Genomic DNA, 25,484 nt, shown 5'->3' with positions numbered 1-25,484 from the left:
CGGACGAGAGCCATCCTTGCCTGGCTGAGCACCACCTCGAGGCATGTTCACAGCCCAGGTCATTCTCATCAAGTGCAACAACGATAGTCGGAGAGTCATTTGCGATCCAAGACTCGCCTCGACTTACCTTTGGAACTGGCCAAGGCAGCGGACGCCTGGGCCAGTCTGGTACCCTTGATCGACACTGGCAGACTGCTATCTAGTGGTTCTACATGTGAGCAGTATTGACACTGTCTAAAGGAGCATTTGCTCCCCAGGTGAGCTCTCGGACATGTTGCCATTGCGCTTGTGTGCACAACGTCGGCCATTGGCACTTCGAGGGACGCATGGTAAAGGCTAGAATCGGCCTTGGCTAGGCCCGTCCCAATTCTTGAGACTCGAGACAGGAAGCCATTCAGCCCGAGAGACCTTGGGCGTTTGGCACACATCTGGACCAGAGTTTGCCGCCAGGGACCTAGCCACCGGTTTGGCACGAGGACTTGCCCTCTCAAACAGAGCCACACAAGTCGAACGAGGAGGAGGAGGGTGTGAGGTAAAGACCAATCCGAGGGAGGGTGCCGCACCACAGTATCAGCTGTCCTCGCCAGTCAGAGGTCAGTCCAGACTCTCGGAACGGGCGAATTGGAGGGCGTTCGAGAGGCTGTGGCCTGCTGCGTCATGCATGCTGTGGGAGTCTCGATCGGGACATGTCCGAGGGAGGGAGGGAGGCTCAGTCAGAAACGGGCTCGTGCACAGCACAGTTGCCACCGTCGCACGAAACTCTACACCACTAGGCATGTCCTTATCGTGATTGGAAAGGTGGTGGCGTGCGACCAGAGAGAGGCAAACGTCGGCGGCGGTTTCCGACTGCTGCGGCATGCTCTGTAGACCAGCCCAATACCCGCGACGCAGACTCGTACGTCTCTCGTGGTCCGCGGGCATTGCTGCATTCCGGATCATGGACAGAAAGACTCAATAGCTGGCCCCCACTATGCTGTTCTGTCCGTGGCAAGGCAATGCCATGCAGGTTTGTGGAAATTGCCGTGGTGGCTGGCTGAACAGCACGCCCAGTGGAACGATTGTGACACCAAAAGCCCTCCAAGTAACTGTTTCTCCGGCATATCAGCTGATGCCTTTGAATTAACCCAGACAACGACGACGACGACGACGACAACAACAGGCCATGACCAGCACAATATTGGGTCGCCTAGCTAGTGGCAGCCAGAAAACTCTGGTCCTGCGGTTACTTCCGCAAGGCGGTCGTTCAATCATGCATCCCTTTCACATTATATCTATTACCTTAAGCACAAGCTACCGTTCATCAATAGGCTCACGGCAGTGACTGGTCACGCCAATATGCATCTCGATGGCCGCCTGAAATCCCAAATCCAATATGAGGCCTCTCGTGTATTCCAACTCACGCACAACGCAACCGCCAGTATCCGGTGACACATTGTGTTTGTAATCTTTGCATCCACGCCAGACCATTCTATCAAGGCGGCCAAAAAGAAACCGCGTCTCGATGAATTCAGCTCAGTCTCCCGCCTCCCAAGCGCGTCGCACAATCAAGCTCGTGCCCTTTCATCCCTTTTGCCTGCACCTATTTCCTGTCTCGCAAATGTCGTGAAGTGCTATCCAAAGCCGCCTGCCCTTCCTTGCACATAAAGGGCCTCACCTATCATACTGTAATAGTTCCTCCAGTGCTGTAGGAACCCGCTCCATACATCCCAGTCGAGTCGAGAGCTCAAAGACCATGCCATGTTAGCCCAAGTGATATTTGTTAACCCAAGTTATATTCGAGGCTGCACGGCAGCCCTGATCCAGATTTGTGTTATAATAATAAACCAACCACGCAATACTATCAACAAGTATCTCTATTCACTATCGATACGTCCTAACACGCAAAATTGATTCCATCCCCAAAAAAATAATCAGTTTCAAAATTCCTCCGAACCTAGCGTATCCAATTCACGGCAAGCCTCAGCGTAATTAGCGGTACACGGTTGCTCGTTATTGGGACAACTGTGACAATTGTGACAAATACACTTGATGGTGTGCAACACGGCCGGCCCGCCTTGGAATCATTTCGTTTCCATCGACAAATCGAAGCACATGCCGTGATATCATCAATCGTCATGAGTCTGCGGGTTTTCCTGGCAACGAAGGACAGCCTCGGAGCATCATGGCAGCTGCCCATTTCCTCGCCTCCAGCTCGGAGCATGTCCCGTCTAAATCAAGGAACCCAGCAGCGACTATCATGCGCATGATACAAAGAACTTGAAGCGCGTTTAAAGTATACAGTCTCTGCTGTCTGGCTACCAAAATCTCAGTGAACGCTATAAGGAAGCAAAGGCTGTACAATACTCCTACACCCAAGCATGCCCTTTGTGAACCCTTACCAGACAACGACCGACCGAAACTCGTGCCGGAAGCTGGTGTCTCCACAAGGGAAGGGCCGCCGTGCTTTGGAAAACAGATAATACTAACTCCCTGATCTGAACGCCTGCCAACAAAAGAAAAAACTGTTGAAAGTGACAAGGCTTGTAGAGCACCAACATAAATACGCGAACAAGCATCGAACTGGCTTCAGGCCTGAAGATCCCTTATAGAACCGATGGTCATACGCTTGCGAGCCTGCTTGAGTGCCCACTCACGGCTCTGTAGCCTTGAACGCTCGGCTGCCTCTGCCCGTGCAGCTTTGGCCAGCTCTTCTCGTTCCCGCTTCTCGACCTCCCGATCCTTGGCATAAGAGCTATCGCGACGGTAGATGCCTTCACCCTTGCGCCGCTGTTGCTGGATATCCTCGGCTGAAACCGTGCTTGAATGTCCAACGCTCCCAGTTGAGCTTGCGTGTGAGACTGCGCGAGTATTGTGCCGCGTTTCACTCGACAGTGCACGTCCTCGTGGTGTGCCTTGATTACTCGACGCTTCCAGGGGTCCTCTTGCGGACATGGCTAGCCCGATCGAGTTGCGTTTGCCGTTGACCTGTGTGATAGGGCGGAGAGAGTCATTCTCAGAGGTTGCTCCCTTGATTTGCTGACGAGCACGGCTTGCCGCAGTGTCCCTTGGTACAAATGTAGGCACGGTGGCGAGCCCGACAGGCCTAGCTTTGAACTCCCGTCTCTTACGCTCTTCCTCTTCTTGTGCCTTCAGCTGCCGTGCTCGTTCTTCACGTTTCCGTCGCGATATGGCCTCCCCCGGCAGCTCAAAAGTCGGTAGGCTGGTCAATCTCGCAGATTTGGAACGACGTAACGTGGCACTTTTTGCAGACGCTTTTAACGCCTCCTCTTCAGCCAATTGAGCTGCAGTGCGAGCTTCACGCTGTTCCTTCAGGCGACGAGCCGTGGCTTCACCAGGGAGCTCAAAGGAGGGGATGGTGAGCGGCTTCGTTGATTTGACCAGTGGTTTTGACGCTACCAAGGTGTTCGGCGGGCGCGCCGGAGAGACTTTGGAGGCGATCTGAATGAGTGGCTTTTCCTCCTTCTTCACTTTCGGAGAATCAAACACCATGGACACGGACTTGCGAAGACCACCTTGGCCAGCTTTCGCGACTGACTTTACCCTAACTGAAGCTGAGCCATGCTTTAAGGCAGGGACATCTCTTGTCGGAGTTGTAGTCAATGGTTCCGTGGGTTTGCTTGCCGGTGGCTCCGAGATTGTGACTCTTTTAAAGATGGCTGCTTTGTCAAAGGCTTCAAGCTGGTCCTCTAACTTGTCGAGAGCCTCGAATGAGTCCTCGATGCGTGCGACGGAATCGGGCTCAGAGGCCTCGACGTTTGTGTCCTTAACTTGGCTCTCCTCGGCATCACTGACAGTGATGATAAACCTTGGCGGGCCCGGTGCCTGACTTTGCTGGAGTGGCGACGATACCAGCGACTTGTTCTCCGCGTCTGTGGCGGCCATAATCTCGGCCACTTGAGCAGCACCAAGGCTGACGTGCTCGAGACTGTTTTCCTGGTCTTCCAAGGGCGTCGCGAGCAGTAAGACTCGCTGCGGCTCCGAAATGCCAGACTTGGGCTTCTGGGCTTGTGGGTATAAGTTACAGCCCAACAAAAGCCTCCTGGGACGATCGTGGTCCCTTGTTGGCTCTGTGGCTGATTGATTAGGAGGCTGGTTGATGGCCAGAACCCATTCAAAATCTCCGTTCTGATGTTTCCGGCGCTGAGACTCTGCAGATGGTATGTTGCCAGTCGCAGTGAGGACAGGATGTCCAGGAAACAGGTGAGCTGGGATCTCGCGTTAGACACAAAACCAGCCGCTTCAAGCTGTGTTGTTCGGCGCTGGAAATGCCTGAAGCTTACCTGGCAGTTCAAGGCACCGATATGCGTGTTCAAGCTCCAATGCTGGCGCGCCGAAGCTTGTTGACTTGTTCTCTGGGACTGTTTCCAGGGCACTCGACGATCTTGGGTTGGGCCTACGGTGCTGCTGCTGTTTCCCAGGCCGTGAAGGCTTGATGCTGCAGTGATGCCCGCTACCTAAAGTGCCTGTTTCGTCTGAAGCTATGACATGAGCCGTGTCTGAACAAGCTGGGTCGTGGGTAGCTGAAGGCACATCACGATGGCGATTCTGCAATTGCGCTGGCGAGAGGCTTTGCAAGGGAGCTACTTGAGAAGAAGCGAAAGCGGCTTGAAGGGCGCTGTCAGTGTCGCTGGCGTGGTGATCAACATGGATCTCAAAGTGAGGCCTGCCGTGGACGGACAGGGCCATGGCAAGAGAGCACGGCCTCTCCTTTGAGGGCTACCAGTGGTCAATATGGGGCCGTCCGTTCACTTAGGGGTCTAGGCCGTGCCAATGTCGGCCGGGGGTTTGATTGAGGTTTGGCGTGTAATTTCGGGAGCCGGGATGGGCGGACCCTTGGCAGGCCGTGGAGGCACTCTGGTCTTTGGTGGCTCTGTGGCGTGGTTATACGTGATGGATGGACAAAAAGAGTACTCCGCAGACTAGAGCAGGACTTGCGATAATGAACATGTAGCGTGCAAGAGATGATGAGCAAGTTGACGTGTAGACTGCATGTTTTGTGGAAAGCCTGGTGAGGGGCGTCAAATGCAAGGCTCCCATAGCAACAACACGAGCTAGACAATAACAAAAGGCGCGACGTGGTGCAAGGCCTAGAAGCTGCAGAGCGAGAAGGTTGCAGCGCACCTGCCTCAACTGGTCGTGCGCCAAAAAGCTCCGAAACTGCCTCCCCAAAAGTGAACAGCGATAGGCGCCAGTTTCGTTCATGACAAGCCACCGGGTTGGCTTCCAACATTATTTACTGGACGGGGAGAGGTCAAATATGCGCATTGCCTTAGGATAGCACTGACGCGTTTGCGCGCGGGAGGAGACGCGTGCGTCTTGCCCCTGGTCCCCCACCCCGCATCTTGTCATGGACCTTGAGCCAGTCTGATGCTTGGAGACGCTTTTGAATGAGCCACGGCATCTCCAGCTGCCATTTCAAAGTCCTCGGAAAAGCCATGTTCACAAGCCACAGTTGTAGATGGACATCTGCTCGCCTTGCACGTGCTTCTTCGGGGTCTGATCTTTGTGGCCGCGTCGTGGCTTCGTTAGTGTAGCGTCGCTTCAAGCGCTCAGCTCGGCGGCATCATTCAACATTGCCGGGCCATGACCCAGGTTTGACCGCCGTATATGACCAGCTAGGCTTGCAGACGCTGGACCCTCTGTGTTGGGCAAAAGTCGTATAGACATGCGTGCAACAATTAAACCAGGTAATAGGTGACCACACTTATTGCTCAAGTCGCCGATGTGTTGTGCTCGTTCTCCAGAGCTTCGTCGGCATGTGCCTGTAGTGACGGCGCATGCTCTGTCGGGATGCGAACCAATGTCTGCGGAAGCGGTAGCGGCTCTTGCTCGTCCTTCGGCTCGCCCTCGTCTTCTTCGTCGTTCATTTTGGGTTGTGGTAGTTTCGCTATCACGAATTGGGCCATCAGTTCAGCGCGCTCAACGCGGTGATGCGACTATAACTACATACCTGACGCCATGTTTATAGCACGGAGGACATTGTGCCAGTTGCTCATGACAGTGGCCATTGCTGCTCGAAGGCCTCGATCAGCCAAGACTCCAGAGTAGAAGCACATTGGACATCTTACCTTCCGTGCCGTCCGAGAGGGTTGCCAGCTTCTGCTCCAGGGCCTCCATTTGAGTTGCCATTTCCGCACTAAGATCTCGCAGCTCTTTGAGACTTTCAAGTTCGGCTTTTTTCTCGTTGACCCGCGCCACTAACGACGCTGATTGCCCGCCTTGCGACCCGGCATGGGCAGCACCGGAGCCTGACCGCATATGTCCCGACATCGTGGCCCGTGATGAGAATGCCATAATGTTGTGCTCGTATGAGCGAACCAGTTGCGCCGGGGTTGCTTTCAAGGGTCGATCGATCGAACAGCAGGATTTCTGGACGCGGATGAAGGTGCTAGTGTTTCGTCGGATTGTTCTGTCAATCGCACTCGGGTGATTGTATTGCGGCATACAGTGACGTGGAGGGGTTCAGCCAGCAACGGGTACGCCTGCATGCAGCAGTGACGGCGGGTCGCTCTGAACTGCATGGTGGGTCCTGTAAGCCTTCGCAGCAAATGACGGCACAAGTCCTTCGTTGGAGCCCCACATCGAGCTCCTCCAAGAGGAGAGCTATCTGCGCTAAACTTCTTTCGGTACTTTGTTGACTTCACGGCCCAGCCTCTCAAAACTTTCAGCGGCGTGTCAACACCGGGGCGCCCAAATTGGGGAGCGGGCCAAAACGTCACGCTTGCTTGATCCACCACGTGAATTCTCACACCACAACAACCACAGCGACACGACTCCCGCGCATTGCTTGCAGCTCGCTATTTCGAACGCCAGCTTACAAGGCCACCGAAGTGAACAATCTCTTCTGCGAACAATATCACTCCCGGAAATTCCTGCGCTCATCGCACCCGTCCCATGGCGCGCCTCAACGAGCCTCTCGTGGCTCCTGATGGCCTCGAGATACGTAAGTGATCCCACACTTGATGAGACAAATTGCCACCTTTTGAATGCTACAACTTTGGGTATGCCTGCTGATCATAAGCGTAGTGCGACGGAGGTTTCTCCGCCAGAATAGAGACATCGCGCGAATCAATTCTACCCAGTCGCTGAGAATACGTAGCTTGGAGAACGAGTGTGCCCGCATGCTATCAGAGAACCTCCAGCTTCGTGGACGGATACTGCATCTTGAGTCAGAGATTCGCGAGAGTAGCGCGCAACGAATCGCCGACCATGCGATGGAAATCAAAGAGAAGATGGAGGCGCAGCTCCTCGAATGGGGCACCATGCTCGCCAGCCTGGGCAGCGAGCCTCTGCCACGGAACAGATCGCCACGCGCACACAAGAAGCCAAGACTGCAGCCCAGCCCTAGGCGGAGCAGCGGGTTCCAGTGGCAGCGACGCGAGCCGACAGCTGAAGTGATGCGAGAAATGGAGGATGCCGCCCACCAAGAGGGTAGGCTGGCACCAATCTGGGAAAACAAGCCTTGCCCGCGAGGGACCCTCAAGTACGTCGAACTTGTTGCAATGCTCTGGTAGGCTGATTACTGACGCGAGCCTGCAATACAGTCGTGAGGAGATCCTAGCTTTATGCGACGTTACCGACGAGACCAGCGAACCGGACCTTGGTCCGCCCCCAACCTCGAGATACACGCAGCAGGACCCCGTAAAGCTCGACCTACCTACACGATCAGTCCAGACCGCGATGGAGGCAGCTTTGGTTGACGAATCCATGGGCGAACCAAGCGTTACAAAGATGATCGAACGTGGTGTCTCTCAAATCACGGGTCCCACCGTGAAGAAATCGGAATCTGGCGCCACTGTACGCCTTGCCGAGGCAGACGAATCGAAGTCGACACTGAAGAGGAAAGCCAGGACAGACGAGGAGCGAGAGCTCGTGGAGTCTCAACAACCACTCGAAGCGACGCCTGCTTTGCTGAACTCTACAGGCCTGAAGGATTCTTACATTGGCAATAGCCAACCCAGCCGGCCCATTAAGAGTCTCCCCCTGGGCAAGAAAGACAACAAGTCGCAGGTCTTGCCCGCTACGACCGCCGGAAGCCAGCGAAAACCCTTGGGCGCGAAGAACAGCAATGATTCTCTCAAGTCTCCAAAGAAGATGGGAAAGCCAGCGGCTTTGGACGAGATTACGAAGGCGAAGGCAGATGCGAAATGGTCCGAATCTGGCAAGCCACGACCGAAAGCCAAGAGAGACGCTTCAATGAGCACACCAATTCAGATCCCAGCCCCAGCCCTTCACGAAGCGCCGGTTGTAAGTGTGTCTGTTGATTCGTCGACGCTGCTCAACACCGAACCAAATCTGAACACGCCGTTTTCTCCCGAGTCGGCTGCTTCGCGAGAGGACGCGAAGGACACGCCGCCCCCAGCTCACATATCGTGCCTGGGCGAGACAGCGCGGGCAAGCCGAAGAGCGCGCCCTGCAGTCAGTTATGCCGAACCGAACCTGAGGGACAAGATGCGACGACCGACGAAGGAACTTTTTGACGCTGTCTCGGGAGAGGGCAAGAACATCCGCCGACACAGCCAGTCGAAGCGAGATGACCTGCCGTCCGCCCTTGGAGCGATTTCGATCTCGGCATCAACCGAGAAGAGCCAAATTTGGAGGGACTTCCCACAAAGCCACATCACTGATGCGACAGATGCAAACCCGGCTGCTGGTATTGCGGCAAGCCCTCTCGCCACAAAGGTGGCGAAGGGGGTTGCAGCTGATGGATTACCTATCTCACTTGCAACGGAGAGGAAAATGCGCGCTTCTGAAGGGGCCGTCGGGCCGCAGTCGATGTCGGAATCAAAAACGAAATCTGGTGCTCAGCGCGCGGAAGAGAACGGACAAGACGTATATGACTTCCCGGCCACCACCCCCGAGGACGATGGCAAATATGTTGGGCACGACCGCGAAGTCGCCAAGAAGACCGGAGGCAGTCGGCACTCGCGAGCGCGGCGCCTCTCCTCGATTCCTGGGGAAGAATCGACCAACTCTGGTTCCGACGACACAAGATCTGCAAAGGCCAGCGACGGCAAGGCCGCCGCACGCAAGAGAGCATCTATGGCAGCCCCCAAGAAGTCCAAGATGAGCCTTGGATCGTCGGACCAAGACTCCCAAACAGACGGTGACAGCCAGGCTAGCATCCTCAGCACGTCCTCAAATGAAGCCGCCGATTCCGCGCTGAAGGACCGCGGTGCCTTGCGGCGAAGAAGCATGATGTTGTAAGGGGATATGTGCAGCAGAGGCATTTTTGGACATGACACGACTCTTCACGACCGCTTACGACGTTACCCGTTGGTTCGCACTTTGTCATTTTGCGCTCCATTTCTGACGAAGCGAGTTTCTCTATTCTGTTGTTTGCATTAGCGTTCGCCCCAGCGACTGCCGCGAAAAAGTCACTAGGATGCTCCTCGAGAGACTTTTAGGCGTTGAGTTTTATATGTAGCATTGAATACCCTTTACTTGACTATTTTCATCTCTATCCCCTCGTGAAGCTGCTGCGTAGATATCGCCAAAGTAACACGAAGCATGCCAGCTCTGTCGATGTCTGACTTGCAACCAGGAATACCTGAAGCAGAATCTTTATGGTTTTTCACAATCACTCGACAGTATGTGACGCAGCACCTGATCGTGCTAGCTTGGAGGGAAGCGTCATGTAGTGGCATGTCGACTTCTGACTGTCTGCATAAAAAGACGGCTCAATTCGCTATGTCTGTGCACACCCACTAACGTGCTGAACACGTTGGCAAGCTGCACCTGGCCCTTCCCGGGCTACCACCCAAGCAATTATGATGAGCCCCCCGTCGGCTCGACTGGTTTCGTATATGTCACTTTCTCCACCGCCACATTCTCAACACCGCTTGCGTCTTTCCGCAGCTGATAGACGTAAAGCGTGAGTGATATGCCTTGAACCTAGAATTCGTGAAGACCCAAAGGGTTAGTTGACCACTCTCGTTATGCGCCGCAGTTTTGCGCATCGATGCGAGCGATTGCAGACAAGCCATGCAGGGCGGCGCGGTCCCGGGGGGGGGGGGGGCAAACAAAATGACCTACGTCCATCAAGCAGAAGCTCGGCACCATCTCCTCCCCTTCCTGCGTCCAGCCGGTCGTGTACGCCCCTGTCGCGGAGCCTGGGTTGACGAAGAACTTGTCCATGTACTCGAACGCGTCGAAGCGGTGGGTACCGCCGACGCAGAGGACGTCGACGTCGAGCTTGTGCGCCTCGGCGAGGAGGAGGTCGGGCTCGTTGGAGACCAGCGTGAAGCCCTCGATGAAGCCGATGCGAAGGGACCCGTGAGTCACGACCTGCGAGATGGGCAGCGACGAGGCCTCGACGTCGAAGCGGCCCTTTACGATCTTGAGGTCTGGCGAAATCGACCGCAGGTACTCGTATGTGTGCTTGTCGGTCAGGTTGCCCAGGCACAGCGTCTGGCCGATCTTGCCGGGCGTCAGGAGCTTCTTGAACTGGTGGGAGGGAGTCAAAGAGTGTTAGCGATGTAAATCTGGCAAGACGCGCTCATGCGCGCCCATGGCGTCACTGTAATGGCCTCTGTCTTGAGAGCGAAGAGGTATGGACCTGGGGGCATTCGTCGGCCGCCTGTTGTATCGTACAGGATAGTGAGGAGGGAAATCTCGACTGACTTACCTTTGCGGGGATGTCGAGGGCACGGTCGGGTATGTGCAGGTCACCAATGACCAAAATCAGGAACGCCATCTTGTCGGCGATTCGTATAAGCTTCTCCTAGTAACTCCAATGGCTTCGGATGTGCAGTGAGCTGCCGTGGCGACCGTGTGAGTGCGGTGAAGAGTGAGCAGCCTTGAGGTGAGGAAGACAGGAGGAGATATGTCGCTCGCAGCTATCTCACTTGGGTACGGATGTGCTCTCTGCCGGCTGTGGGCGAGTCGGACCTGGGGAAGCTAGGTGCTGAAGGGGGCTGAGTTATGATGCTGTCCAGGATGCGCAGGCGCAGCAGGCCCCTCACGTTGTTGGAGGAGTGAGCTCATTGCCCAGGTCGCCGCGCTAGACCCAATGAGCTGTGGGGAGCTCTGGTGCCCCTGCATGCAACGGCCAAGGCGGGAAAGGGTGCAGCCCAGCGAGCAGGCCGTAATCCCACGGGTTTGGAGCCGACTGAGCATGTCTCTTTGGTGTGTGTGCTGCATGAAGTCTACCTCTGGATGCGATATGGACTGGTTCGAGGTAGATGATGTCCAGTATTATCAAGTCCTGGGTGCTCCAGGCAGGACTTATCCCACCGTCCGGCCTCAACAACTCATCAGCTCAGCCGCTGAACGGCATGGAACTCCAGGGACATATATGGGCAACCCTTCACTGCTCGCCATGAGGCCAGAAGAAATCGGATGAGTGCAACATGACCAATGTAATTTCAGATCCAACGCTTGAGCTTGCTTTCTACACCATTGCCCAACCACCGAGGGAGAATTTTCGCTGTCAACAACGATCCTGGTGCTCTTATGGCGTGCGGCTTATCGGCAAGGAGACTTGCCGCCGAACCTGTTGCTTGGCACACAGGTTCAACTTCAGAAGCTCGGAGGGGAGTGCCGTCCCGGCGGCATTGCATGGACCAGTCGATCCTGCACGACCGACCCGGCGGAGCACTGGCCCCGTCTTTGAGACAGACGGGGACAGACCTGCGAGATCGGAAGCGACCCCCGGAAGCTGAGCCGGCACTTAGTCAGGGCCTTCCCAGCCCGAGCCACGTCTCTCTGGATTCAGTCGCGCCGAGAGCGGGTGAATCCCATCATCTCCAACTTTTCTCCCCCGACCATCGCCCCTGTGAGAGCTACCTTCTTCTCTGCATGCCCCAAGGTTGCCTTGGCTGCACTCTAATTGGGCTGCCACCTTCCCCCGCGCCGGCTCTCATTGGTCCTTGGTCTTGACTTGGTCGAACCTGGTCCCTTGAGGCTCTCCGTCCAGCTGTCCCAGCCCGCAAGCTCGCCCGCCGCCCGCCGCCCTAGGTTGGACAAACCCTCTCAGCCGGCTGCTGCCGCCCTCCCCCGCGTGTCTCGGTCCAAGTGTCCCCCGTCGCCGCCAACCTGGCTTCCATCTTGCGGAGCAGCCCGCTCCTGCGTGCGGCAATGGCCCCACTCCGGCAATCCAACCCCTCCTCCTCGTCCTCCCGCGTCATGCTCTTAAGCCAGCACCTTGCCGGCAGCAGTCCTCAAAGCTTGTCGCTCTCCTCCCCATCTCCATCATCTCCTGGCGGCCGCAGCTTCACGACCACAGCCTCCAACATGTCTTCCCAGCCCGAGCACCCCACCCTGCTCATCCCAGGCCCCATCGAGTTCGATGATGCCGTCCTCCAGTCCATGAGCCACTACTCCGAGTCACATGTCGGCCCCGGATTCGTCAACACCTTTGGCGAGACCTTGTCCATGACCCGCAAGCTCTTCCAGACTACCGCTTCCGATGCCCAGCCCTTCATCCTCTCCGGCTCCGGCACCCTGGGTTGGGATATCGTGGCTGCCAACCTGGTCGAACCTGGCGAGAACGTCCTCGTCCTGAGCACCGGCTACTTTGGTGACGGCTTCGCCGACTGTTTCAAGGCATACGGGGCCAATGTCGATATCCTCAAAGGAACTGCCGTCGGTACCCGCCCTCAGCTCCCTGAGATTGAGAAGGCCCTCAAGAGTAAGCAGTACAAGGTCATTACCGTGACCCATGTCGACACCTCGACTGGCGTCCTCAGCGAGCTCAAGGACTTCACCAAAGCTGTAAACAGCGTGTCTCCGGATACGCTTGTCATCGTTGACGGCGTCTGCAGTGTTGCGTGTGAAGAGATTGCGTTCGACGACTGGAAGCTGGACGGCGTCGTGACGGCCAGCCAAAAGGCTATTGGCTGTCCTGCCGGCCTGTCTATCTCAATGTTCAGCGGTAGAGCCATTGCTGCCGTCAATGCGCGCAAGACACCACCGGCGACATACTTTGCGAACATCAGAAACTGGCTGCCGAGTAAGTGTGCCGTGGACACGGTAGTAGATTCACGGCCGGTGCATGGCTAACAACATTTTTCTAGTAATGCAAAACTACGAGGCTAAGAAGCCTTCGTACTTTGCTACGCCGTCACCACAGCTCATCCACGCACTCCACACGTCATTGACCCAGATCCTCGCCAAGCCTCTGTCCGAGCGTTTCGCCAGGCATAAGGAAGTCTCGGACCAGATCAAGAAGGCCGTTGCCGACTTGGGCCTCAAGCAGGTTGCGTCCAGCCCCGAGGACCAGGCCCACGCCATGACTGCTATCTACCTGCCAGAGGCCATCACACCGCCAGATATCCTGCCCAAGCTGGCCAAGAGCGGCGTTGTCTTTGCTGGTGGCATTCACAAGGAGATTGCCACCAAGTACGTGCGATTTGGACACATGGGCGTCAGCGTGGTAAGCATAAGTATCTGGAGCCATGTAATGGCGACTCTCACCATGTTCACTGGCTAACGCTACTACAGACCGACCCCAACCGAACCGATATCCAGAAGGCTATCAACGCGCTGAAGGATGGTCTTTCCGATCTTGGCTACCAAAAGGTTTAGACGTTGTCCCAAATATCTCAAGACGCATGACACAGTTCGAGTTGTAGACAAGGCGGCTTTAGATTATATGGCCGTGCAGATTACTGTACACGAAGATTCTAGAACACGCAGTATATAGCAAATGCACACCGAGACGACATTGTTGGCAGTAAACAGTTGGGTGCCACTTAGAGATGGCTGCAACTGTACGCTCTGTGTTTGATTCAGCTCCGGCAGCAGTCACCGCCCCACACGGTTCGCATCAGTCTTGACCTCGAGGCCGGAACTATCTTCTCGACTTATGTAAGAGTTGGACCTGGGCGGGTATTGAGGTTGGTGACATTGAGCCAGGGCCAAGACGCTACTGTACCAGAAGGTTCCAGGTTGCCCCGAGCTCCCCCTCCGCTGCGGCTGCGTTCTCGCAAGTGTTGACTCTCCAACTTTGAGAGTGTGTGAAGAGAGAGTGACATGATGATGCTGCTGCTGCTGCTTCTGGCCATGTCTGGGCTCCAACGGCTCCGTGTTGCAACCTTCAACGAGACTATCGAAGGGTCCCTCGGTAGCGGTTATCTCCAATTCCATATGAGAAAATTGTTTGCATCGTTGTGACCAGGATGTGACAAACCCATTGTACTAATCGTTTGCTTCAACCAAAGGCGTCTCCAGTAGGCTGGGCGGAGAGGCGGCCTTGGAGTCGAGCACCAGATGACGGCAAGGTGCAGACCAGGCAAACAAGGCCGCAGCAGCCGAAGCTTGACACCAAGCCATGCGAGGGGAGGCGTGATTGGTGGCGCTGGGAGCATGGGAAGTTGGAAATTAATAAGCTACGCGGCGGCGGTGGTGGCACCCGGCGTGCCGGTGCTGGGCGGCCTGAGGTGTGCCTCGCGGCGGCACTTGCAGCGGGAGTGGGCACAACGTGTTGCAGACAGCTACCTAAGGTACTGTTGGCCGCCCCAGCAACGAGGAGCTGCCACCGCATCTACAGCAGCAGGAGCTGTCAGTCACTCCACCACCGCGCACGCTGCCTGCTCCACGCCCCGCCCGGCGGCCGCCTTTTGCGTCTTCGCGAGGCGGGCTGTCCACCTCCAAACTGCCTCCGCCATCTCTTCTTGACCGGTTCGCTCTTTTCCGCACATCCCCCTCGCCCTCGCCTCGTCCCCAAGCAACCATCTCTCCGGTTCGCTTTCCTATCGGTCACCAGCTCCCGGCACGGCCTCATCGCCCAGTTCCCTCACCCACCCCGCGCAAGAGAGCCTGTCCCGTGGGCATCCTGGGCGCGTAGCCGACCCGTCCTCTACCTCGACTGTTCCCCGCCACCAGCGACGCCCTTCACCATGGCGCCCACCATTCCCGAGCTTGACCTTATGGTCAAGTCCTTTTACGAAGCTCGCGGTGAACAGGTACGAATGGCTACTCTCACCAGATTATCATCGGCAGCACTTCTGCTGGCCCTTTTTGAGCTTTTGTCGCCGGTCTTGACGAAGCGTTTGCTGATCCGTGCATCTTCCCCGCTTCTAGCAAAAAGCTGCCCAGACCGCACTCAACCAGGTAGGCTGTCCTCCTCACCCGAGCAATGCGCACAGCTCAGCACAAATAGCTGGGACAGTTCTCTGACAGTACTCTGCCTGATAGTTCAAGGAGGACCCCGACGCCTGGCTCCTCGTCGATCAGATCCTCTCCGAGGCCCAATATGAGCAGACCAAGTGTAAGTCATGCTGCCGGCATCCCCTTTGCTCCCTATTCACATTTGTGCTAACCTGAGCTGCCACCATTAGTCCTTGGTCTTCAGATTCTTGACAGCGTCATCGCGACGAGATGGAAGGTCCTTCCACGGGATCAGTGCTTAGGTGCGACCGACTGACCATGCTCTTCTCACAAACGTTTACATTCAAACTTACCACATGCCAGGCATCCGCAACTTTGTCGTCAACTACATCATTCAGTGCTCCAACACTCCCGAGTCACTGAAAGCCCAGCGCGTCCTCCTGAACAAGCTCAACCTCGTCCTCATCTCCGTCCTCAAGCAGGAGTGGCCACACAACTGGCCCACATTCATCAACGAGATCATCTCCGCCTGCCGATCTAACCTGTCGATATGCGAGAACAACATGATCATCCTCCGACTCCTCTCCGAGGAAGTCTTCGACTATTCTGCCGAACAGATGACATCCACAAAGACACGAAACCTCAAGACGACGATGTGCAACGAGTTCTCGCAGATCTTCCAGCTTTGCCAGGAGATTCTCACTACGGCCGACCAGGAGAGCCTCGTCAAGGCAACCCTCGAAACGCTGCTCAAGTTCTGCAACTGGATCCCACTCGGCTACATCTTCGAGACCAACCTCATCGAGACGCTCCGCACACGTTTCTTGGAGGTTCCTGAATTCCGCAACGTCACTCTCCAGGTCTTGACTGAGATCGGTGGCCTTGCCTTGGGTGGACCGGGCCAACCGAATGCCTACAGCGAGGAGCTCGTCAAGATGTTTGTCGACACACTTTCGGTCATCGCCAACATCATTCCTCTCGAGCTCGATCTCAAGACCACCTATCCTCAGAGCAACTCGCGTGACCAACAGTTTATTCAGCAGCTAGCTCTATTCCTCTGCAACACCTTCGGCGCGCACGTTGACGTAAGTTGAGTCGTGGTACTTCTGCGACCTTTTTGCTCCCGTCCTGGCATTGCGGCTACTGATAGGTCATGTCTATAGCTTGTCGAGAAACTTCCCAACCGCGACTACCTTACACACGGTCATTTCTACCTTATTCGGATATCGCAAATCGAGGACCGCGAAATCTTCAAGATCTGCCTGGACTACTGGCTCAAGCTTGTCCAAGAGCTGTACGAGGAAATGCAGACAGCACCAATGCAGGAGATGAACCCCTTGATGATGGCTGCCGGCTCGACCAGCGGTGCAGTCAATCCAGCTCTTCTTGAGAGCATGCCGAACTTGCGCATGCACAAGTACAAGGAGGTCTTGTCGAATCTGCGGGTCGTCATGATCGAGAACATGGTCCGGCCAGAGGAGGTGCTCATTGTCGAAAACGATGAAGGCGAGATTGTGCGCGAGTTCGTCAAGGAGAGTGACACAGTGCAGCTGTACAAGACAATTCGCGAGTGCCTGGTGTACCTTACACATCTCGACGTGGTCGATACCGAGCAAATCATGACGGATAAGCTGTCGAAGCAGGTGGACGGCTCGGAATGGTCATGGCACAACTGCAACGTTCTCTGCTGGGCCATCGGCTCGATCTCCCTTGCCATGAACGAGGAGACTGAGAAGCGATTCCTCGTCACAGTCATCAAGGATTTGCTTGGCTTGACCGAGATGAAGCGTGGCAAAGACAACAAGGCCGTTGTCGCGTCCAACATCATGTACATTGTTGGCCAGTACCCGCGATTCCTCAAGGCCCACTGGAAGTTCTTGAAGACTGTTGTCAACAAATTGTTCGAGTTCATGCACGAGTCCCACGAAGGTAAGCACCCCTCCGATGCACAAACAGCACCACCGAGCCGAAACTGACATCTGAATAGGCGTCCAGGACATGGCATGCGATACCTTCATCAAGATTGCGAGGCAGTGTAGGCGGCACTTTGTGGCTCTGCAGCCTAGTGAGAGCGAGCCCTTCATCGAAGAGATTGTTCGCAACTTGCAGCGCATCACCTGCGACCTCACCCCTCAACAGATTCACACATTCTACGAGGCCTGTGGCTACATGGTCGCCGCCCAAGGCAACAAGCACCAGCAGGAGCGTCTGCTGGCTGAGCTCATGTCTGCTCCCAATGCTGCTTGGGATGAAATCATCCGGGCTGCCACCCAGAACCCCGAAATCCTTCAGGATGCCGAGACTATCAAGATCATTGGCAACATCATGAAGACGAATGTCTCAGCGTGCTCGTCAATCGGTGGCTACTTCGGCCCGCAGATTGGTCGAATCTACATGGACATGTTGCAAATGTACCGTGCTACGAGTCAGCTGATCTCTGAAGCCGTCGCTCGTGATGGTAAGTTGGACAATTTGTCACTTGGCTTCGAAGCCATTCAAACTCAGCTGACATGTTCCAGGTGAAATCGCACCACGCATGCCCAAAGTTCGCGGCCTGAGAACCATCAAGAAGGAGATCTTGAAGTTGATCGAGACCTACGTGGAGAAAGCCGAGGACTTGCAAGCCGTGCGGGCACAAATGGTGCCTCAGCTGCTCGACTCCGTCTTGGTTGATTACAACCGCAACGTCCCCGGTGCTCGTGACGCCGAGGTTCTTCGTGCCATGTCCGTGGTCATCACGAAACTCACGGTATGTGTTGTACCCTTGCCTTTGGCGCGAGTCCTAAAACTGACTTCTTGCAGGGATTGATGGAGGACCAAGTGCCGACCATCATGCAGAACGTGTTCGAGTGCACGTTGGAGATGATCAACAAGGACTTCTCCGAGTTCCCCGAGCACCGTGTGGAGTTTTTCAATCTTCTTCGAGCCATCAACCTGCACTGCTTCCCGGCACTGCTCAAGCTTGACAACCGCCAGTTCAAGTTCGTCATCGATGCTTGTATGTGGGCCAGCAAGCACGACAACCGCGACGTTGAAGGTGCTGGTCTCAACATGTGCTTGGAGCTCGTCACCAATATTGCCGAGAAGACGGATGTGCAGACCGCCAACGCGTTCTTCCAACAGTTTTTCTCGACAATTCTGCAGGACGTTTTCTTTGTCCTGTGCGATCCCGATCACAAGGCTGGTTTCAAGACACAGAGTATGCTGCTGATGCGCATGTTCTACTTTGTCCACCCTGCGGACGGCACGACACCAAAGATCCAGGGCCCCGTCTACTCTGATGGAACACCAAGCGGAACGAGCAACAAGGACTACCTCGCTAACTACGTTGGTGGTCTCTTACGCAACGCCTTCCCCAACCTTCAAGTGTATGTATCATGTCTGCCTTATGCCCAAGCCTGTGCAAGCTAACATTGCTTTTTCTGCAGTGGCCAAATCAACAACTTCCTTGAGGTGCTCTTCACCATGAATGCCTCGTACGAGAAGTTCCGTCTCCAGGTTCGCGACTTTCTCATCTCGCTCAAAGAGTTCGCCGACGACAACGCCGAGCTCTATGTCGTCGAGAAGGAGCAAGAGGCGCGGGATAAGCTCGCTGCCGACCACGAACGGAGATCGAAGGTTGGCGGTTTGCTGAAGCCGTCTGAGATTGAGGATGAGGAGCTATGACTGAATGAGGAGTTCCGGAACGAATTCGCTCCCAGTCAGGTCACGATGAACGCCAGCGAGAAGATCACCACGGCCACCTTTGATGGTTGGGATCTGTATGGCTTATGATAGAAGGGTGACTGGATGTTGTCGATTGAATACATGGGCCGGTCGCTGGGTTTTGTCTGGCTGCTGGACTGCTCCGTTGCGGTCTAGCATTCCTACAGACCTGCTTTCGTTCCCATGCTGGTGGAAACACAGCGAGTACTCTTAGCTGGCCCTGTCAAGACAAGGGTACAGGTACATCGATCAAGTCCCTATGCCTCATACCGATAGACGAATGTGGTTGTGTCAGAATATTCCCAGATTTGTTTTCCTGAAAGAAGACGACTGCAAAGGAGCGTCTAGTCAATTAGTCAGTCAGTCAGTCAGTCAGTCAGTCAGTCAGTCAGTCAGCAGCACATGATGGCGGAGAGCGATAAAATAAAAACAAGGAGTCTAAGCCAGACACATGCACAGACACATACATACAAACTCTATACCACGTCGCCACCAAAGAATGAATAAAAATTGAAACTTCGTATAGATGCGAAACCATCTTATTGTCGCAATTATTGAAGCACCAGAGAGGGGAGGGGTATAAGTACGCCCGCTGCTTGTTTCCATACACTCACTCGTGGGTACTCAGTTGTCTGTCTGTGTTGTGTAGTTCTCAGTTGTATTTGTTAGTCACGGCACCATGATATATATTGTCATCACGCAGCTGGACCACAAACGAGCCTCTAGCTTTATGTTTGAACTCGATTTGTATTTGTTTCGTATTACTTGGGTTTTATCTTGCTTTTTTTTCTTTTTCTTTTGCCCAGGAATATGAAGATGCCCAGAGAGACTGAATGATAAGGAAGAAAATGAAGGACAAGGAGCCGTCCCTATGTGAAGCGTCGCGGATCGGTAACGAACGACCCTTTATATACGTGAATGTGCGTGCGGCCCCGAGAATGTCCCTTCCGTAGAGGTGCGAACGCTTCAGAAATTGACAATCTTATTGACAGATGGGCGCGTGATGTCAAGAACTACTTGTACCTATTTACATGCGAATTATGAAAGTGGGGTATATACAATGGCTCGTGTATGCCATTCATGGAGACCAAAGGGAGCCGTGGAATTCGTCGTCTCAAAATTAAGTGAGCTTGCGCCATATCGAAGAGAGATATAAATCTTTTCTCTGGCGACCTGAAGGGGCAGACTGCGATATCTTCTCCAGTATTCGTAAAAAGAGGAAAAGATCGGCAGTTCAAGTGGATAAATCCAGAGCGATCGAGCCTGGAAGGGTATCGTCCGAAGAGAACATTCAGCGAGTGTGGTGGCTTAGAAGTTTTGTGAGATGCCAGCGCTTTGTTGCGGGAAATGGGAGGGATTCTCAATGCGAGTATTGCGGCGAGCCGGGTTGTCGCGAATGACAGGCTGGCCAGGAACCTCGACGGGGCCCTGCTGGCCCGACGCGTTGTTGCCATAGGGGTTCCCGTAACCGTCGTAGTAGTTGCCATATGCTACACCAGGGGCATTGTCGCCTGACGCATCGGAGCGTCCAGCAGCACTGTAAGAAGACGATGCGTTGGAGGGTCCACGGTGGACATTGCTTCGGTTCTCGGCAGCAGAAGGGCCCATGGCGCCAAGGATCTCTCCTTCAGGTGATCGTGAGCCATCGCCCATGAGTGGACCCTCTGAGTAGCCTTCCGAGGGATCACGCCTTGAGTGTGAAACATCAGAGTAAGCGACCCCGCCGACGCCGCCAGACATGGTGGTCGAGGCTTTACGTCCTGTCGAACCCACAGTGGTCGAGCCCCAGCCGCGATAGCCGGATGTAGTGTCGTCCTTGAGCTCGTATGCACCGGCAGAGCTGCCGACATCTGGGAGCGTGGGGTCATTGTTGGGGTTGTAGCTGTAGTCTTCGACCTCCTTCCTTCTCTCCTCCTCCGCATCACGACGCTGACGTCGTCGTCTCCAGAAGAACAAGGCCGCAACTACGATGAGGGCGACTCCGACGACTGGGACTACGACAGCCACAGCAATCACACCCTTCTGATCCAGCCCGCTGCCACCAGCGCCTCCGTTTGGTTGAGTAAGCCCCGGAGCCGGAGTGGAGCTCGTGGATGGCAACGACGGATCTGGTGTCGGGGTCGCCGTCTTTGTTTCGACGACGGTAACCGTGCTGCCATCGGTGGTGATCTGTGTTGTGAGGGTGCTCACTGACGTCGGAGTGGTCGTCGTGGGCGTAGTCGGTGCCGGTGTGCTCGACGGCTCAACGGGCGTGCTGGTTGGCGTTGTGGGAGTCGGCTGCGTAGATGGCTCAGTTGGGGTGGGAGTGGGAGTAGGCGTTGTTGGCGTTGTGGGTGGTGTAGTAGTTGGCGTAGGCTCAGCAGTAGGAGTGGAGGGCTGCGAAGGCGAATTGGAAGGGCTGGTGACGGGATCGCTCGAAGGCGGAATCACCGGGGTCGACGTGTTTGCGGGAGTAGACATGGTGGCGGCGGGAGACGACGGCGAGGTGGCCGTGGCCGTGTCCGTGTCTTGTGAGGGCGAGGATGAGGAATCCAGGGCTGACGGGGTGGAGTCGGAGGGTGACGGTGAGTCTGATGATGACGGCGGCAGCGTTGGTGAGGTGAGTGTCAGCGACAATTGCTGCGTGCTGTTGGATGTGGCCATGTCAGTGAGGGCGGCGATGGAGAGCGAAGCACGACATGTAGGGCCGCGGGCAATGATCCGATACGGACCAAGGATGGGGGAGGGCTGTTTTCTTTGAGGCAGCGGCAGCAGCGAGGCATGTATGAGAAAACCGGGCAGGCCAAGGCCAAGGTTACGGGTGCGGGCGAATCGACGGAGCAAGTGGGCATTGGCATGCAGCTGGGTGGAGGAGCCATGCCAAAGCTATGCGAGGCCAGCGGAACCAAGGCAGCCGGCTGGCCCACACACTATGCGCAGGCACTGCCATGCCCATGGCCGGGTCGTGGCAACAAGCAGCAGCAGCAGCAGCCAGGTAGGTAGCATCGGAGCACCACGGCGTGGCGATGATCCCCTACGCAGCCCGGCCCGGTCGCGATCGCATCATCGACCTGTGCCTTCGAGCCACACGGTCTCGCGCGCACGGAGAGTGCAGCCGGAAGGAGGGTTTCTCTCGAGGGAATGACGCAAAGAGAGACGGGAGGCAAATGTGCACCAAAACGTACCTGGGGTAGCAGCAGAGGCGGGAGCGGTTCTCTGCCGCACAGAGAACAACGACAGCTCGCGGGAGCCGGAGCCGGTGGACCAGAGGCGCGGCGAGGGACAGAGAGTTTTGCGCTGTGGTGCAATGAGAGAAACGCTAATGGGAGAGGGGATGGCGGCGCGTCGACGGAGGAGCACGAGGGCTGAACAAGTTATGGTTTGAGATGGAAGCGATAGGCGACGAGCGGCAGCTGCGAGTGAGTGAGTAATAAACGGGGAGGTGGCTGTGTCGCGGGCGATTGGCCAGGAGAGGAGAAGAGCTGGGGATGGATGGGCTCGTGTTGTCCCGGCGCGCAGAGGGATCGGGCAATGGCGAGATCAACAATGGAGATGCCAGAGATGCGACAGCAATGACGGCAGGCGGGCAGTCGTGTGGTTGAGACAAGTCTCACCGGGGCGCACTGGACAAGCAGAGAGGAGGGAAAAAGAGGAGAACAAAGAGCGCCGGCGCGGTGAGGCGTGCGTATGTGCACTGGGAGCAACACGAGCCGCTGCGAAGGATCAGAGCAAGAGGGAACCACCCGGGCACACGAGAGGAGCAGCGCGTCGAAACGGGGCCAGCGGCACTGTGCCCGACTGGCGGACTGGATTGGACGGGATTGCAGCGAGCATGGCCGCGCCCGCGCAGGCGGACCCCACAAAACCGCCCTGGAGACCCTGCCCAGCCCAGTCAGTAGGGGCTCGTAGGGGCTCGTTGAGGCAGGTCGTTGGCTGTCTGTCCCGACGCAGGCCCTGCACAGTGTGGTCCCTGTGCATGCACACGTGACTCCCCAGGCTGCGAAATTGGGCTTGTTCCGCAGTTCCTTCCTCCAGACTGCCGCTCGAAGGAAGGATGCATCCCTTCCATTCCCTGCACCCGCAGCTGACCAGCATTCACGACAGATGGCCATTCTCCTCTCGGCCAGTCCACAAAAGGCCTCGCGCAGTCGTGACGGGATTTGCAGAGTCAAGCCTGCCGAGTCGACGGGCTGCCCAAATTTGGAACACTGCCAAAACAGAGTTCGCTCCACAGCACTCACTAATTAACTGGACAGCCCAGCCGGGCCCGCCGCCCAAGGGTGGCTTTCTCACTGGCCTAACTTAATAGGACAACCAATACGAGCCCTCCTTCCCCATCCATCCATCCATCTGGCATACATGCAGGTCCCAAGTTCGTTCCGGCAAGCACAAAATGACCCAGCCGCCATCGCCTCGGTCCTCATCATCCCGCCCAGCCGGAGCCGCATAGCCCGCCGCCTTCACCCTTAGCGCGCGTCGGCGTCTCCCATCGGCAGCACGCTGATCTGAATCTGCACAACGAGCCGTATTCCTCGCCGTCCAACTCCGTTCAAAATCGGCCCGGCTGGAGACCTCTGCTGGATCCCCGGACTGAGCCGCCTCCCCAATGGTCACATATCCGTCGCAGACCCCCAGCCCACAATGACGAATGGTTCAGGTGCACAGACATGCCGGGACCAGCTGTCTGGGTTAATTCGGTGACACCAATGGCGAATGACTTGAATCAGCCCGTGACGCCGCCCGCGCGCCGGTTGCCGCTGGCCGTCAATGACATAATTCCTGCGCGAGCATTGACCAGGAAGGGTCAAGACCATAAGCACGGGCAATTGTGCGCGCGGGCGATCCAGACGTCGAAGGACTGGCTTGTGACCGGGCATACCCGGTCCATAATGAAATTGTGGTGTTGGCTAATATTAACCGCCATCACGCTTTTTCATGCACGGATCTGCCTTTTTTCGGTGGTCCGCCCCGGCCAAACCTCAACTGGGGCCTTGTCGAGTGGGTTGGCGCTCACGTCACGCACACTCGACCAGCAGCTCCTTTGAGCAAGCGGAGACAATCAAGCTTTTCTTTGAGAGGAACTGTTAAGAACGATTCTGGTTCAGTAGCCACGAAGATGCGGCTTCGTACAGAGTGGGATATTCTACACTACCATCAGCACTGTTACGTCGATTCGTTCTCTTGGTGTAATCAGATCTGACCCGGGGCTCGTCGTGCCTTGCACTCTCGTTTAAAGCATCCAGATGGCTCTTTGCAGCGTCAGCAGAAAAGTGGGACTGCACAGATTGCTCCGGTCAGCCGTAAAGATGCCAGTCATCCCTGCGCTTGCTGAACGGGCCGTAGTCGTGTCATCGTCATCCCAACTGGGGGGAGGGTAAGCAAGGTCGCATCGTACATCAGTCCCTGCTACGGGGCCATGTTTCAGACGGAAAGAGCCACCATACAAGCTCCGCGTGTGAGAAAACAGGGCAGCGCCGGTCATATAACATGTCCTATGGGGACGATCATCACTTGAGGACCATGACACACTTTCACTGGGAATGCAACCATGACTATCAAAGCTGTTTCAATGAGACCATGGAAGTTGCGTCTGGCCACAGAATACTCGCAGGATATCGAGAGTTGCACCCGAAATTCGGCCGCTCATCATTCACACAGGTTATCTGCTTGTTACTCGCCTATGCTCAGCTGCCTCCAAACTCGGTGAACGATGCCGGCATGATCGGTGCACAGCTGGAAGATGCTGAACAGTCCAGAGCATACCTGACAATACAACTAGCAACGCAGAGACAGCTGGAAACCGAGCCCTTGGAGCAACCTGTCATTTTTCGTTTCTGTAAGCAAATCTCAGCTTACCTTAGGGTGCTTGGTATGAGGAACCTCGCTTATTCCCGGGGCTTTAACTTATACAGGAGAGGACGTTGTTGTCTAGTCCTTGCACTCCTGGAGCTTTGGAGAGAGAGAAATGAAGTAGACGATGACTATCTGCTGGTCGTGAGCACTCAGCAATGGCAGGCACTGGCATTCCTTGCATTTCTTATCCACGATACACTGTGCACTGGTCAGTAATAAGAGATCGCCCTGATCTCATGTAGTGCTATGGAAAATGCCTCTTTCCATGCTTTGCCCAGTCAGCTAGACAGACTGAGTGCCCAACCGTGGGTCAAACCCCATACAAGCATGCGTACTTACTTGCAGAAACTCCTCATTTGCGCGTGCCTAAGCACGTTTAATCAAAGCATCTTTACCAAAGCTTCCATTTAGTGTGGATTCAGCGAATGGTTTCTCTGCCACATCGCCAAGAGAATTTCAACTTCTCCTACCTGTTCACCAGTCGGCCCAGGAGTTGTTCATGATGTATAGAGAGTACCCAGAAGCAGTCCCGTTAGAGACCGAATTTATATGAGCGTAGCTTGTTCCCAAGCTGGGGGCACCACTGCACACGGAGTTCTCTCCTCAGTCCTTAGTCTCCATGCGCCAGGAAGGGCTATTGCTGAACTTCCAAAATCCCAAGGCTGAGTGAGTGAATCACGTTGTGTTCCAACCCGCACAACGCCCGCTCGTGGAAGGAGATACAAAAGCTAAGCGAACATTTACCAAGGACGTCAAGACGTAGTAGGTAGGTGAGTGTGTGTTCACCCTCGAGCACGCAGAAGAGGATTACGGGACAGAACAAACCAGAAACGGTTGCTAGATATATAAATGTAGCACATAAAACTCTCCGTCTGCACCCCAGGGTATACAATTAT

At 55.6% G+C, this 25,484-nt stretch overlaps 9 protein-coding genes across 9 annotated transcripts; 5 read left to right on the top strand and 4 right to left on the bottom strand.

Annotated features, from left to right (window-relative positions):
* Nucleotides 1-2,382: 2,382 nt before the first annotated feature.
* Nucleotides 2,383-4,783, bottom strand: B0I36DRAFT_15122 (uncharacterized protein). Its single transcript, XM_046148515.1, has 2 exons — nt 4,281-4,783; nt 2,383-4,205 (listed from the first exon to the last, which is right to left on the bottom strand). Exons 1-2 carry the CDS (start codon nt 4,684-4,686, stop codon nt 2,566-2,568), a joined length of 2,046 nt encoding a protein of 681 aa, XP_046018821.1. The 5' UTR covers nt 4,687-4,783; the 3' UTR covers nt 2,383-2,565.
* Nucleotides 4,784-5,711: 928 nt separating this feature from the next.
* Nucleotides 5,712-6,270, bottom strand: B0I36DRAFT_358029 (DASH complex subunit Dad2-domain-containing protein; the record flags this gene model as incomplete). Its single annotated transcript, XM_046157892.1, has 3 exons — nt 5,712-5,887; nt 5,951-6,010; nt 6,069-6,270. 3 exons carry the CDS (start codon nt 6,268-6,270, stop codon nt 5,712-5,714), a joined length of 438 nt encoding a protein of 145 aa, XP_046018820.1.
* Nucleotides 6,271-6,749: 479 nt separating this feature from the next.
* B0I36DRAFT_379675 (uncharacterized protein) lies at nt 6,750-9,449 on the top strand. The gene is made up of 3 exons (XM_046160782.1): nt 6,750-6,943; nt 7,027-7,483; nt 7,545-9,449. Exons 1-3 carry the CDS (start codon nt 6,895-6,897, stop codon nt 9,205-9,207), a joined length of 2,169 nt encoding a protein of 722 aa, XP_046018819.1. The 5' UTR covers nt 6,750-6,894; the 3' UTR covers nt 9,208-9,449.
* Nucleotides 9,450-10,960, bottom strand: B0I36DRAFT_311415 (Metallo-dependent phosphatase-like protein). Its single transcript, XM_046152371.1, has 3 exons — nt 10,628-10,960; nt 10,036-10,446; nt 9,450-9,894 (listed from the first exon to the last, which is right to left on the bottom strand). Exons 1-3 carry the CDS (start codon nt 10,694-10,696, stop codon nt 9,769-9,771), a joined length of 606 nt encoding a protein of 201 aa, XP_046018818.1. The 5' UTR covers nt 10,697-10,960; the 3' UTR covers nt 9,450-9,768.
* Nucleotides 10,961-11,083: 123 nt separating this feature from the next.
* Nucleotides 11,084-11,370, top strand: B0I36DRAFT_311414 (uncharacterized protein). Its single transcript, XM_046152370.1, has one exon. The coding sequence runs from the start codon at nt 11,117-11,119 to the stop codon at nt 11,342-11,344; it is 228 nt and encodes a 75-aa protein (XP_046018817.1). The 5' UTR covers nt 11,084-11,116; the 3' UTR covers nt 11,345-11,370.
* Nucleotides 11,371-12,234: 864 nt separating this feature from the next.
* B0I36DRAFT_232586 (alanine-glyoxylate aminotransferase) lies at nt 12,235-13,527 on the top strand (the record flags this gene model as incomplete). Its single annotated transcript, XM_046149153.1, has 3 exons — nt 12,235-12,952; nt 13,017-13,375; nt 13,444-13,527. 3 exons carry the CDS (start codon nt 12,235-12,237, stop codon nt 13,525-13,527), a joined length of 1,161 nt encoding a protein of 386 aa, XP_046018816.1.
* Nucleotides 13,528-14,499: 972 nt separating this feature from the next.
* On the top strand, nt 14,500-19,134 carry B0I36DRAFT_260187 (CRM1 C terminal-domain-containing protein). The gene is made up of 10 exons (XM_046151117.1): nt 14,500-14,906; nt 15,025-15,054; nt 15,139-15,211; nt 15,282-15,353; nt 15,415-16,136; nt 16,215-16,980; nt 17,039-17,509; nt 17,571-17,800; nt 17,854-18,419; nt 18,480-19,134. Exons 1-10 carry the CDS (start codon nt 14,841-14,843, stop codon nt 18,715-18,717), a joined length of 3,234 nt encoding a protein of 1,077 aa, XP_046018815.1. The 5' UTR covers nt 14,500-14,840; the 3' UTR covers nt 18,718-19,134.
* A 930-nt stretch (nt 19,135-20,064) lies between these two features.
* On the bottom strand, nt 20,065-21,399 carry B0I36DRAFT_344450 (uncharacterized protein; the record flags this gene model as incomplete). Its single annotated transcript, XM_046156258.1, has 1 exon — nt 20,065-21,399. One exon carries the CDS (start codon nt 21,397-21,399, stop codon nt 20,065-20,067), a length of 1,335 nt encoding a protein of 444 aa, XP_046018814.1.
* A 2,634-nt stretch (nt 21,400-24,033) lies between these two features.
* Nucleotides 24,034-24,969, top strand: B0I36DRAFT_15007 (uncharacterized protein). The gene has a single exon (XM_046148498.1). It carries the CDS (start codon nt 24,223-24,225, stop codon nt 24,802-24,804), a length of 582 nt encoding a protein of 193 aa, XP_046018813.1. The 5' UTR covers nt 24,034-24,222; the 3' UTR covers nt 24,805-24,969.
* The last annotated feature ends 515 nt before the right edge of the window (nt 24,970-25,484 follow it).

Source organism: Microdochium trichocladiopsis (assembly GCF_020744255.1).
Source record: "Microdochium trichocladiopsis strain MPI-CAGE-CH-0230 chromosome Unknown B0I36scaffold_1, whole genome shotgun sequence".
NCBI lineage: Eukaryota > Fungi > Ascomycota > Sordariomycetes > Xylariales > Microdochiaceae > Microdochium > Microdochium trichocladiopsis.
This window is presented reverse-complemented; position numbering and strand designations above follow the sequence as displayed.